This window comes from Arthrobotrys flagrans (assembly GCF_004000055.1).
Source record: "Arthrobotrys flagrans strain CBS H-5679 chromosome Unknown unitig_0, whole genome shotgun sequence".
NCBI lineage: Eukaryota > Fungi > Ascomycota > Orbiliomycetes > Orbiliales > Orbiliaceae > Arthrobotrys > Arthrobotrys flagrans.
Window position 1 is genome coordinate 7,549,084 of NW_027137550.1, and position 14,400 is coordinate 7,563,483.

Here is a 14,400-nt window from a genome sequence, read left to right on the forward strand (position 1 = left end):
TTGATATGGAGTTAAAACACCAAGTTTATATTTATACTATTTGATCAGTATCCAATAACAACTCAGAGAGATGACATGAAGAAATAAAGTCATCGGGCCCTTAGAATTTCCGCATGCAGTTTGCAGGCTGATTGGGCTCGAGTACTTGCTTAATTTATGGCTACCCCGGCTGGGATTGGGTCGAATATAATACATAATCTACTAAACAAACATCGTTTTTGAGACCCAGTACGACTATTTCCTGTACTATCTGGATTAAATTTCTATACATGCAGATTAGCTTGGAGGAGGAGAACGGTTACAATGATCTATAGACCCACTCTCAACTTAATTAATTTAGACCCAAAGCTCGAATACGTACAGGTTTCTCGACCTTGGTACATCGCACGTCATTAGCCATAGTCATTGTGCATATGGTAGAAAAGTATATTTATGATATATTTCAGAACACTAAGCTTATAATATACATATGGTGGAGATAGCTTCAGCGCTTTAGGGCTGTCGGCTCAGACGGAGCAAATCAGGTATCTTAACTCTTTATGAAACGCTGATATATCAACTAAGAGAGGAATAAGCCTTTGAAGGTTACAATTCATGCATCTAGAAAGCCACAATTGATGATTTGAATACTTATTTGGTTGGGAGTCTTATGACCAGACCATCGGACGTATACCGGCGGGATACAGGGAAGGAGCTCAACACCAAAAGGAGAAAAATACAACGAATTCCAAGCAAGCCATCACGAACAGGCTGCAGCGCAACGCACAGCACCCATCGACGAGGTATCATGGACGGGAAGTCAAATGATACAGCCAGCTCCCGATAGTGTAGATGATTGATCGCAATCGCAAGGATGCGGCTGAAAAAAGAAATAATGAGCTGTCTGAATATTCATAAACGCCTCTCGGTTTATGCGAGCAGTTGTAGTTGAGGTTGAGGACAAATTCCCTGAGTATGTGCATGCAGGGTAGATACATGTAACTATATTTCTCGTTGATTCAGCTGTAGGATCCCGCATCGATGTCCTAAAAAGGAAGCAAATATTTCGAGCGAGGCGCTACAATGTGCACATGTGCCAGAATTGCATTGGAACGTACCGTTGATATGACGCTACAACCCTCGGAAGATAACAAACATTACAATCGCGCATGTGTATCATGCGGAGAGATTTTTAGTTGAGTTTAAACATGATTTTCAGCTATGGCGACGAAATTCCAGCTGGGGCTGACTGTAAGTAAAGACCATAAACATAGTTCGATGTCGGCATGCTGGCAGCTGGTCTCGAGATTAGTTTTATGATACATGTGAGGAGGAAATAGGCGAGTTTGAACTTCTCATGACCTCAATACATGCATGAATCTCCGTGTTAGCATGAGATTTTCTGACGGGTGACCATTGTTCTCTCCCCGAAGCCTTATCTTTAAAAAGTTATATATAGAGCAACTAGGGCTTCAAACTCAAGCTCTACCATTCCAACATCTCATGACCGTGTGGACTTATATCTCTATTTTTTCAATAGAATCATTGTCATAATATCCACACATACGTGGACTAAACTTCACATCAAACCGAATCATGACGGGCACCGAAGACCAATTAGATGCCGAAGGTCGAATCCTCATCATTCAGCGGATTCGCGCGTTCTTTGGGGAAAAGGTTAATCGTATCGGGTTTCCTGATTCCTTGCAAGCTTTCTCAAGAGCAACTGGAATTGGGGCTACTGAAGACTACCAAGTTGGGTTAGCCGCAGCAACTACAAATAGTAAGTCATCGGCCTATTGCTCTAGCTCATACTTTCTCTGCATTTTCTTCTAAACTCACACTTACTAAACGTTACAATTGCAGGCCCAGCATATAATTATATCCATGTTTACTGCCAGAAATCGCCTCCTGACGAGGTGACGACGGTGACAGGGTGGGAAAAAGGAGACGAAGGCTTCTGGAGTTACACACCTACTCCAATCCGTGAGTTTACGAATCATCCAGGCGACTTTGAACCAATTCAGGTCTTCTTTGACGTTGCGGAAGACCTAGAACTAGAGGCTATCGTAGGGAGATGTATGTGGACGCGAGCTAGTGCCGCGAAATGTTCACAGTTTACCCAAGGACTTATCATACGAGCTGGGGGGCTCAGATGGGGGTTGACTGTTGGACATGGCTTTAATGATGCGTAAGGTTCATACAAATTCTGGCACTTTAATTATATCTGCTAACCTGAAAAATATTATCAACTTCAAGGGAGTCGACCAGTGCAGAAAATGCTGTAAAGTTTTGCGGTCTTGCTGAGCCAGCTGTTCCACATGGACCAGCTCAGGATTGTGCCGAGTGTAGGGCAAATAAATGCAACTCTGAATGCAAAACGCTTGCAGTCAATACGCGTGTAACTGTCGCATCAGGAGCAAACAATATAGTTACATTCAATCCAAAGGTTGAAGGCTTGGAGTGGCTGGATTTTGGGATTTACAATATACCAACAAATAACGCGATACAATTGAATACATTATTAATGAGGGAGGTTAGACAGCGAACAGGACAGCTACGTAAGTTGAAAGAGCCTACGACCCACCTTCAAGGTTTTGGAGGCCAGATAGATCTCTGGCATCTATGCATATATCTATGATTTGAAGCTGATATACGGATATACACATCTAGAGAACAACGACCCGACAGCCTATGACGAAGTAGCCGGGCCCACAAATGGTATCCAAAGCGTAGCTACTGATATTTTAGACTGTGATTATCTACAGTTTCTTTCACAATTACGGCCTACTGGCGTTTATCTTTTCAAGAGGGGTAAAAAGACGGGTTGGACATTTGCAAAACTACTTACGGTTACTGAGACTCGGATTCGGGTAGATTGCATTGGGCAAAAGACAGGTAAAGGCGACTGCGGTGCCATATGGTGGGGTGAGTACCTTATCTTTACCACCTAGCCGTATTGTTTTACCGGCAGTGTAACTAACTAGGTAATCTCTATCCATCTACTAGTTATCGATGCATTTAGCAGAACAGCCTCTCCGGTTGGGTACCATAGGGCTCGAAATAATAATGTGGCCCATATCGTACCTTATTTAACAGCTTTAGAACAGTTAAGTGCACTCGACCAAAGATTTACTACCTATCAATTCCAGTCTCTGGATAGTTATACCTGGTAGGACTCGACAGGAAGTTCAAGGTTCAACAGGACTAGTGTAAGATATATGCTCCACGAAACTTTAGAGTATATATAAGTTCAATTTGGCCGCCATGATATTAGAATGGATTTTAGTATTGCTTATGTACTCAAGCAGGTTATAATTTTACATTATGTCGCGATTGATATATTTAAATTTGTTAAAAATGTGATATTCTGCTTCCTGGTCAAGAGCAAAGCATAAAAGTGAAAGAAATGTTTAATCAAGATTCCACTGGTTGCTGCGTAGAGCTATATCGGTAACCTATGACTGCCATCATGTATAAAACATCAAGTGAACATTTGACAAGCTCACATAGGCCTGGTACAATAAAGGCTGGAATTAACTAAACCGTTGATAGAGTACCGGAAATTCGCCTCAGATTCTTGCAATTTGTTGTTTGTTATGTATCGATACTATCATGAGCCTAGTGTTCATGTTCAGAAGCCTACTTGCGTATATATAAGTATATACCTGTATTTAAACCTTTGTCGTAAATTTAAATTGATTGTTGATTCTTAGCATATGAAGGATATAATTGTATAATTGCTTTATATTAAAATGCAAAAGCCAGTAAACCGTCCCAGCTATTCCCCCAGAAGCTTTCAAGCTCATAATGCACCAGGAACCAATGATAGTAATTGAAGGAGATTGGCCTCACTCGTACGAACGTACCTAGCAAGCTTGGCAGAAGCTGGCGCTATAACACTGACAGATACCAAAGTGCGCATCCATGACAGGAGGACATCGATTGATATGTCGATACGAGGGCGGAGGTAGGTTGGAAGTCTCTCTGACTGCTGCTAGATCTGTAAAGCCGCTAAGTTTAGATTGTTCTCCACCACTTGCATTTACTTGGCCCATCCACGATCGGACACAAATTCCACGGCCCGTACCATACCCCAGCCCATCAATCGGAAAGCCTCATTCGTCCGCTGGTCTGAGACATCGGCGCCACCACAAAGCAACACATTCAAGCTCCCAAAATAAGACAAATATTCGGAAGCCAAATTCTCACCGACAGCTGTTTATCTCTTAAATATTAAACTATAGTTTTAATGTAAGTTTAGGATACCCGCCTTAGTGCGCTTGAAATTGTAAGAATATTTCCCCGTTATTTTCTTTACCGTCAACACGTTAATACCGTTCACTTGGTAACTTTTCAGAAAACAATGTGTGTGGTGGCAGCTCTAGCATCGGCCACTCACGACATCACCAATTAAGAACAATATCATGGCCGCAAGAAGTTAAGTCGGTCGTCAGTTTTGTATCTGATTGTTTTCATCCTCATAATGTTTCGTAAGGGGCGGAACCAACCAGCATACAGCCAGTAGGGAAGGCTTGGGTGAAAGCCGTAGGCGCGTAGAATTGCAGAAATTTCTGGATAAGCGAGTCCGATAGTTTAAATAACCAATAACACACCATGATCTTGAGATGAAACTCCAGAACTATCTACATTCGGATCGTGTAATGGTAACACGGCATATAGTGTTTTGAGTTGAATAAGTAATCATGTGCTGACAGACCATCGATTGATCGCAGCGACAGCGTCGGGGATGTTTAAATCTTCGAGTTTTCCAGATTGCTCATAAAGCTATACGTCGGCAAAATTGTTCAACGCCTTTTGGTTCTAGAGTTCAAATCGTACAGCCTTCTTTTTTTTTTAAAAAAAAAAAGAGGGGGGAGGGGGCGGAGGTATGCTTATAGCTACCAGAGGTTTTCCACTTCCCACATATGCATCTGCAAATGCAGCTTGTTGCGACTAAGGGCAGGTTGGGATGGAAAGATTTATGATGTGGCATGGCAGCCTATTCGACCCAAGACCTGCCGTCCAGCGGCAAATAATCCACACCTAGTAGCTCAACTCTCGATCAGGCTCTACACGTACAAAGACATTGATGTACATGACTTCTAGCACCTCCAACCAGATACTCGAGAACTTGTGGTACAAGCCGTAGGCCGAAATTCTTCATGCTGATCGCGACATAAGGGAAGTTGTCGTTCCTTGATTCTCAGAACTGCATATCTACTACAGCTTCGTGAAGCCGGATAATCCCTCATCTGCATCTAATCGGCATGCAACGCTCCTAATCTTGTGAGGGTATTGCCTAATGCGGCTCTTCTGGGTGGCTGACAAGAAGCTGAACTTCTTGTCGGGAAACCTTTCCAGTATACGTAGTCAAGCCTGAGCTCCAGGATACAAAGGAGACAGTTAGGCAAAGAAGCAAGCAATTTAGTACTGCAGTGGCAAATTTACAATCGGACAAATATGCACATGAAGACGCAGTTGCCATGATATAAAACTGCATCTTGTTCCTGGGCTCCAAGGGGCCGGAGTCGTAGTGTCCCGAGGGACAGGCCGGGATAGACGTATACGCATATGGCACAGCCCTTATCGATAAGGACAGGAAGAAGTGAAAAGATATTGCACCGCGAGGGCACGATGTTGTCTCATAGATCAGGTGTCTTACGGGGTAAAACGTCTGATTTACGAGACAATGAGGGACAAAAGGTTCTTTTCATTTGACTTTTCTAACTAACTATCAATCTATCTCCTTGGTGTTATTGTACATTAATATTATCTCTATACCCAATCTTCGAGGTATTGAGAGAAAAATAGCTAGGAAACTTTCTCTATCTAATCATTTTGAGATATTCCAAGGAGCTAGTTCGATACTGTTCCCTACATAGCCCTCTGCAAATCCAGCCCATAAACTCCGGTTTCCCAAACCAACGCTCTATACCAACCCAGACTATATTTTACTTCAAGTCTTAGAGCAACCATCTAAAGACTGTAGCACTGAGGCCCTTTTATAAGGGCCCGTGAAAAACTCAAACCGCAAGAAAGTCGCCCTCAGTGATTCAATTCACCTCAGACCGTTTCTCGGTTTTGAGAAGAGATACGAACCTCTGAGCAAAAGCGCGTCTTGAATAGCGAAAGGATACTCGTAAACCCGAGACACTAGGAGAAAATGCGTGTCGGGCAGTGGCACAGCATGCTAGCAGCGTCCGGCAAGGCTGTGCCACTGTAGCTAAACCTATCTTGCTGACGACAAGCAACTACCGGAAATATTAGAAAATGATGCTGTTCAAAGTAGAGCTAGAGGGAGACGGAGGGCCCTTATATACTATTCTCGTCGTAGAAAAATGTCAGCTCAGGATCTATCTTTCATATTCCAGCTAAAATGTCCCTCGCATAGCTCAACGTTGCACCAAACCCGAGGAATCCTGGCGTTAGACATCCCGGGCCACCAGGGGAAGCAGCCACGAAAAACAGCGCACAGCAACATGAAACCTCCGCTTGAAGCCGCCAAAAATTAATCCCGGTCAGTCGAAACCCGACTGTGCTGGTAGGAACAAAGCCTGTCACTGAGCCGAAATCCCATCCTAGCCGACCAGTCGCACAGCACCCAAACCCCGCCGCCCTCCACTCTACATATAGAGAAGGAGTCCGAGATACCTCGCAATCGAAAGGTCTAGGTAGGAACTCTGTATCACATACATCATGCATACGCAGTGGATGTGGATGGGTCTCGAGAACATAGACATTTATCACATCCGGAAAGGCGTTGTTTGCTTTGCTGGGATAAAGCTCAGGGAAGCTCACCCCCTACCAGGCCATTCCAACAATTGAATATGTTGGATTTCTTTGGGGGTTTCTAACCAACTGTTTAGTAGAGGCCATTGGATGGGATGTGGACTTAGAGTTCAACATTCCTTTAGGCCCGAAGGTCAATGCCTAAGACTTGCGTGTATTCGTAATGCTGCGCAGGCGATACACCGCCGCTACGTAACATATACCCTCTAGTTTGGTCGGCAATCGCGTGGTATTTTTAGCGAGGCGAAAGAAAGCTGTTGTTAGTGGTTGCATGTCTATGTGCGTCTGCAGCACAGCAAGTTTGCTTTATGCAAAGCCAAAAAGCTACTAAACGTCAATATATCCAGAATCGACGTCTGTGACACGATGTACTTTCGGCCCTTCAATAGGTATGAGTGAGCATGTTTCGAAGATTGTCAGAATTTTAGGAATACGAAGCATTGCATTGCAGAGAGCTCGAGAGCTGGCTGAAGCTTAATCAGCTTCTTTTGACCAGCTGGTAGGAGGGATTTTACTTTTTCTTTACTCACATGATTTTTACACATTTTCCAACATCTGCAACGCAGGTCGGGAAGTGAAGGGAGAATGAGTGAGTGACTGAACAAGTCGATGAATAGGTGAATGAAGGGCTTCGCAAGACCCCAACCAGGGTTTATGCAGCTCGAAGGACTGCTGGTTGCCAAGACTTCGAAGAAAATACAGCAACAGTCAACACTTTGCTCATCTAATGGGGTACCCAAGGGACAACCAGTCCCACCACCATACTTTTCCTTGCGGAAATCTTGGGCGATGAACAGAAAACACGGAGAAGCAACAACCAGCACATATTCCGACCGTAGAGGGTTTGAAGGCCTCCTCTGTCTACGAATACTACATCAGGTTTCTGCGAATGTATTTTTTACTTCTTTTTTTCCACTGAAGCCTGAGTTTAGACCTGTGTTTACCTAACCTAACATCGTCGTGGATAAGTTTCCCTGCCAAGAAGGAGCGATTCTCTGCATTTTAGCTGTTAGATAGGCGAGAGTGGAGTAGCGAATGGTTGCACAAATAGTATCCTCCTTTATGCAATGGAGGTTAACGGTTCTAGAGGTATTTATTGGAAACGTTTTCCGCTGCCTTCTCTTGTATAAAAAACTTCATTCCTTTTCTGATGTTTTATTGTTGCGCCCTGGCTGGAGAACTTCTGGAGGCGGGAAACTCCATGGTGCATGGCTAGCCGCACTTCAGTGTCAAGAGGTAAATATATCTCAGATTTTCTCCATTATCTTATGTTTTGTCCGAAGATTGGACGGTGATACCAAGAAGGGGATCATGACTAAAAATTAAACGAAATGAAACGAAACAATTGTTAACAGGCAAGACATCGTACAAATTAGCAAACCCGCGGGAGGGATTTGAAAAGCTAAAAAATTCGAGGGTTTTCTACTCTGTACGAGACCAGTTTTCCATAGCTTTATTGTTTTCGAGAGTTCCTCGATTAGGATCAAAATTACTTTTTCCCATCTTTTTCCATGTAGTACATATCAATAATAAACCGATTATATCCCTCCTGAGCGCACAACATCCAAGAGCGTATATATATATCTCAAGCCATACTGTTTTCTATGGTGCCGCCCTACATTGTTAACTATATTCATTAATATTTCGTTCTAATCAAGTGAACAATGTCCATCAGCCGTTCCTCTAGATTCCGTGAAAACTGGGAGGCTGTAACGCCATTTTATGCTACTGCGGTCAGCCGCTAACATCATACGACCGAATTCAAGCCGTCTGGCCGTTTTTGAATAACGGTGTATGCATGTATCAATCAACTTGTATGTTAAATCCTGAGCACGAGATCAGCTGGAGCCATCCTGGGAATTCTATTTAAACCCGACGATACTCCCTATGTTGGGTAGTAAAGCATCCTTCTACTCCAGGTATCACTGGAAAACAAGTTTACCGGCTTCCTCAATAAAATCTTTATTATAGCCAGCTTTTTGAAAGACCCCAAGCTATGAAGCTTCTTCAATTTCTCACTTTTGCCGCATCGGCTAGTGCGATTGATATTAATATATTCGCACGAGACAGGATTCCTGGGTGTTTAGATGACAATTGCATGAATGGTATGAATGGCCTAGCTATCTATGAATTAAAGGAAGTTTTTATACTAATCTTAATACTATAATGTAGCTGTTAATAAGGCGGGAGAAACAGCATCACGTCTGGAAGAGTGTAAATCCTTTGTTTCGTCCCGAACGATTACCTCGTATGTCAAACCTCCTAGATAAAATCTTTTATCACTATCATCCCCGCTTCTCATATCTTGCTAAATATCGATCGTTACTAGTTATGTTTATACGAGTACATCGACGACGGCTTCTTTCACCATCACGTCGATCTCAACCTTGCCTGCTCAACTTCTCGGTAAACGACAGGCCAGCCTCCCCGCAGGAATCCCAACCTGGGCGTCCAATTGCAAGAGCAATGCTGGAACTGAAGCTGTAATTCGCTTTTCTAGCGCATGCTCATGCGCCTATCGCAGCGCTGGATTGGAGCCGTATTCGATGAAATCTAAAACGGAGACAGTCACTCTCACTACTGAATCATTCTCTACAACGACGACGACGACGACAACAACTACAGGATGTCCTACCACGCCACTTCCTGCCTCCATACGCCTCAAGGTTGCGACGGTTTTACAAAAATCAAACGCCGGTGCTTCACCTACAGAAGTAGCTGGTAGCCCTCTCAAGGGGTCCTACGTAAGCGTCGACAGTACTTCCGGGTTGAATTTTGGTCTTATTAAAGAACCGTGCGCCGCGGCTGTATTCTTTTCTAACGTGAAACCGATCGGGCCCGGTCCTAAACAAATTGGACCTCTATACCTCGACCGCACCGCCAAAGCCATACCAGTTAATTTCGGAGTATCAGTATCAGACCAAAGGTTTCTTTCCGCCGGAATAACCGGTCAACTAGCTGCGGGTTCACTGGCTTCAAAGTGGGAGTCTAGGTATGGTCGGATTCGTACTTTTAATAGCGAAGGGCCCAAGGCCATTTTTGATTTGTTATATTATACATCGGGTGATAAGCAAGGGAAAATTGTTGGTTCGCAGTCGGGATATGACCACGTCCCGGTCAAAATTGTTCTTCAATGGGAACCAGCGCCGTAGGTAGGGCAAATCACAGAAGAAACTACTTAAATTCCACCTATTACTAGGAAGGGTAATGTACAATGATAATGTATGTTAAATTGAAACGATTTAGTTAGTTACGTTAGTTGGAAGCACGACGACGCAATACTAATTGCGCGGACGTTCGAATGGACTCATGAATATTAAAAAAGAAATGCCATTGAGGCCTTCAAAATCAAAACCTATTCTCGCCTACACCTAACCTCGCCTTTGGCGGCTATAGTGATACAAATATATCTAGGATATTAAGTTAACACGTGGAAAAGGCTTGAGCTTCAGCCTAGCTAGTATGCATATGCAGCCGTGCAACATCCCATATCAGAATTCCCTATATAATAATATTACTCGTCGAAGTGGAGAAAACAATAGCGAATCACGCCGACGCAAAAACCAAGACCAATCCTAGATACCCTAGACTTTAGAAAGCCAATGGTCGTAACTAGGATAGACGGCCTGTACGCAGATGTTGCGTTTTCAAACAAGGCAAGCACTTCTCGGGCCCGATCCTGGGTTTATCCACACGGCGTCTTTGTATTCAACAAGCACGGAATTAGAACTCTGTTCAAGTACAAGTCCCTTACCTTAGTTTCAGACATTAGCAATAATACGTTAGCCAATTGTGAACCCGCTCGTAGACGGCATGGACCTGCTCGTTGAAGGGAATCCGTCTTTGGTCCAGATGCGCACATGTGGCACAGCAAACCAAATAAATTTTCGAGTGTGTGGATCCGAGCCTCGGGACCGCGGTGGATCCAGACCCCAGCTACTCAACACAAGAAAATAGACAGCAGCCATGAGGGCGCTCGAGCGCTGCTACGCGGAAACAATATCGAACACCTACTAAAGTAGTCAATTCAATTTTGAACCTCAATCACGACACCCAAGATATTGTAACAAAAGGAGATTTAAGTGGGGCCACGAAGCCAAATATCGAAGTTGATATCAACTAACACTTCTAAGTCTAGACCCGGTCGATCAATTGACCCTCACATTATACTAAAATTGAGAAGAAAATTATTGTCGACTGCGACCCACTATCCGCCTGATTCTAAGGCTCGTCGGTATAGAATCGATAGCGCCAAAGGCACTTCCCGCCTGGCAAAACCCCGTCGACTCAGTATTGGTTCAATCAGATGATGAAATTCCAGCATAGATTCGATTATTCCTTCAGTCCACCTCTACTAAGAGAATCATGAAACAAATATGCAATATTAATGTAAGACGGCGAGGCGTTTCCAAAATGCAAACTGATTGCATGGAGCTCCACCGACATTACCGGTATACCAGGGTGCCCACTTTCGTAGCTAAGTAGCAATACAAGTTACACTATCGACGACGCTATGGCCATTATCCGGGACCCCGGGAGCGATGATGCAAGACGAAGAACCAAGAATGTCGAATGATTGGGGGAGATATATTCGACAGCTTTCGAAGTCGCCGACGAAACGGAGCTCTTCATCTCAAAAGGGTAGTACAGAGACTTGCTGTAATCTCATGTAATAGCCATGTGATAAAGTCGAAATGCAGTCAACGGTTTTTCCATGCAAGAGCGAAGATAAACAATCCATCGATATCCAATCAACCTAGTTTTGTCTCTTGATCATGCGGGATTTTGTAACATACCTGGTGCTTTGGGAGGGGAAGAAGAAATATAAAAGCATGCAAGAATAGGAGCCAGTCATCTTATGCAAACTGTCATCTAATGGGAAGAGGTCTTATGGATCGAGATACCATCTAGGTCTTCCGAGAGATAATCGCGTCCTGTAGTGCCAGCACCGGTATCTGCCACTGAATCATTCACGTATCAGGAAATCTAACCTATGGCGGATATCTTAGCCCCGAGACCAGGCGCAGGATCTGTGTTCAATCTCTAAACCTAGAAATATGCATCAAATTCGCTATCCTAAAGAAGTATATTCTGGACTCAATAGGGGACTAGCCTGACACCGCTTGAGCCATAGCTATTCGCAGCTTCTTCAGTCGCTGACAATGAACTCTTGTTCTAGTGTATCTCTTGTTCTAGTTTAGTTGATCTTCTTCATCATCCAAAGGTTACAAGAAACCTGGAATTACCCGTGCTGATCGCTGCGATCTTCAACCTAGGCCTGTAAGAAAATTTGCAGTTAACATGAAGCCTCGTAGAATTCATATGAGAAGTAGCCAGCTACTTATATCTAAGGTTGGATCCTTGAAATTTAAATTTATCAATTTGTAGACCAAGCGCGCATATCACATCTTGTCCAGACTTTTATCTCAGAAGACGATTCGTGGGCCAACTCTCCTAAATCAAGCATTCCATTCTCTGCCGTGCCATTGATAATACAGACCCGAACGAGTTGCTCGTTTTTTTCCAGATTTGTCTTTGTGCATATGGATTTTGAGACTAAGGGCTACCACTTTACAGCCTACTGTAAGGCCCTAGTTAAGACCTTAAGGCCTGATAGGAACCCCACCCTAATCCTGTTTGCTAATCGTGTCTTTGTGCATTCGGCTATACTCGGTCTTCCCCGATCTTGTCCAGCAGCTGCGACGCCGCAACTGTCTTTTCGTTCTATCTCCCCTTTTCTTTTTTTTTTCCTTAAACAAGATAATAATAAAATAAAAATAAAAACAATGACATGATTTTGATAGGCACTAGAATACCGAGGGAGAAAGGGAAGTCACATCTATTGCCCTAAACTTTGGCAATGAAGTTGTCGACATTTATTTCTCATTGACGAGATCGACTCCTAGCTCTTCAACTGTGGTAGCGAAGTCTTGAAATCGTAGCCAACTTCAAGACTCTGGACCGGGCCTCCTTAGGGCATCGCTTCTGGTTTATATACTTTATTGGTCTCTAAAGTGAGAACTTTTTTATCTGGAAAGACCCTGCCTGATATCAGTCCGTTTCCAAGCCTTTCCTTTATAATTCTGGCTTTAGTATACGGCAATGCGAATTGTCTTTCTCGAATACATTATGAAATACGAATAGCTAAATCACATCGTCTATCTACTACAAGATTATTCTGTTGTACAAATAAAATAACCCAAACGTTACACCCTCAAAACCGCCAAATCGTAAACCATATCGGATACCAATCCCCCACCTAGGCTGCTCTGTTCTTCATCCCGCACCCCTTCTCGAGACAAGGCCCTTCTCCTAATATACTTCCTTGAAGGTTGACCGTAAAGAGTGCCTTCTAGAATTTTGTATCCAATTTTCACTCCATTGTTTTTAGACTCTCAGGAATTCCGGATCGTCCAATGCAGCTTTCGTCTTACAAGACGATATCTCCAGCTTCCTGTTCAACAGGGAATATCACGTTCTCAATAGCCTTTAGAGTTCCTCTCAGCGGCAACCCGACCACATTATCATAACTCCCGTTTACCGACTCCACCAATATAGTACCTAACCCCTGGATCCCATATCCACCGGCTTTATCCGCTCCTTCTCCGGTTCGGACATACGATTCTATCAGCTCATCGGTTACATTCTTGTCGAATTTGACAACTGTTTCTATGAAAGTTTGTCAGCTTAAAGATCATAAATGTCTAGTTCAGACGAGTAATATACCTTCAACATGTGTATCCATCGCATATCCTGGTGCTCTGCCGTCGGACAAGGGACTCATTGCACACACTGCCGTAATAACTTTATGAGGCTCCGAATCTCGTAATTGCTTGAGCATGTCGATGTGATCTTGATAGCTTAAAGGCTTTTCAATGATCCCGCCAAGGTAGGAGCATATTATCGTATCGGCTGCAATAACGAGGGTAGGTTCGTCATCCGAGTCTATCTGTTTCAATTCATGAATACAATTACTTCGTCAGACTGGTGTATTCCAAGAAATCCCCATTCTAGGCAGAAAAAGGGGTATGTAGCATAGAAAACCGACCTCTTGCTTATACACACTCATACACTTCTCCTGTGCGGTTTCCAGCACATACTCTATAGCAGTGTATCTACTCTTTTCCAGGTCCTCCGCAAAGTCGCTGGGCACGATGTCAAGCTCTGTGAGGCCAATTTGGGCTAGAAGTTGTTTCCGGCGTGGAGAGGCTGAAGCGAGGATTACACGTTTACCACGTAGCGCATTGAGGCAAGGGAGATCAAGGGGTTTGATGTTTTTTGCGGATTGTGCGTACATTGCGCCAGGCGGCAATGTTGGCTCGTCGCGATAGGACGGGGGCGGCGGATTGCTCGGATTATCGGTGGATGAGAACCAAGAAAACATATTTAGAACCTAGTCAGGGTGTAGTGTATGGGATGATTCGGGAGATACAAAAATACTGCGATTGGGAGGTAACTCGGGGTTGTGATTAGGCCAATATACTTTGTAGAATTGAATATGATGTATGATGCTGGGAATGGCGTTCTAGCTTTGGTGATGGGGAGCTTAGCTGTGATGTCTTGGCATCAATCGGGCCTGTCGTTCGGATTCGAATTATTTCCCCTTTTGATATTGGTTTTAACCTCAAT

General features: G+C 43.7%; 3 protein-coding genes across 3 annotated transcripts; 2 read left to right on the forward strand and 1 right to left on the reverse strand.

Annotated features, from left to right (window-relative positions):
• Positions 1–1,575: 1,575 nt before the first annotated feature.
• DFL_005225 (uncharacterized protein) lies at positions 1,576–2,933 on the forward strand (the record flags this gene model as incomplete). The annotated part of the gene is made up of 4 exons (XM_067634452.1): positions 1,576–1,762; positions 1,846–2,170; positions 2,239–2,540; positions 2,653–2,933. The coding sequence occupies 4 exons, from the start codon at positions 1,576–1,578 to the stop codon at positions 2,931–2,933; spliced, it is 1,095 nt and encodes a 364-aa protein (XP_067492519.1).
• A 5,936-nt stretch (positions 2,934–8,869) lies between these two features.
• On the forward strand, positions 8,870–9,923 carry DFL_005226 (uncharacterized protein; the record flags this gene model as incomplete). The annotated part of the gene is made up of 3 exons (XM_067634453.1): positions 8,870–8,876; positions 8,944–9,019; positions 9,101–9,923. The coding sequence occupies 3 exons, from the start codon at positions 8,870–8,872 to the stop codon at positions 9,921–9,923; spliced, it is 906 nt and encodes a 301-aa protein (XP_067492520.1).
• Positions 9,924–13,201: 3,278 nt separating this feature from the next.
• Positions 13,202–14,155, reverse strand: DFL_005227 (uncharacterized protein; the record flags this gene model as incomplete). Its single annotated transcript, XM_067634454.1, has 3 exons — positions 13,202–13,440; positions 13,498–13,720; positions 13,820–14,155. 3 exons carry the CDS (start codon positions 14,153–14,155, stop codon positions 13,202–13,204), a joined length of 798 nt encoding a protein of 265 aa, XP_067492521.1.
• Positions 14,156–14,400: the final 245 nt, after the last annotated feature.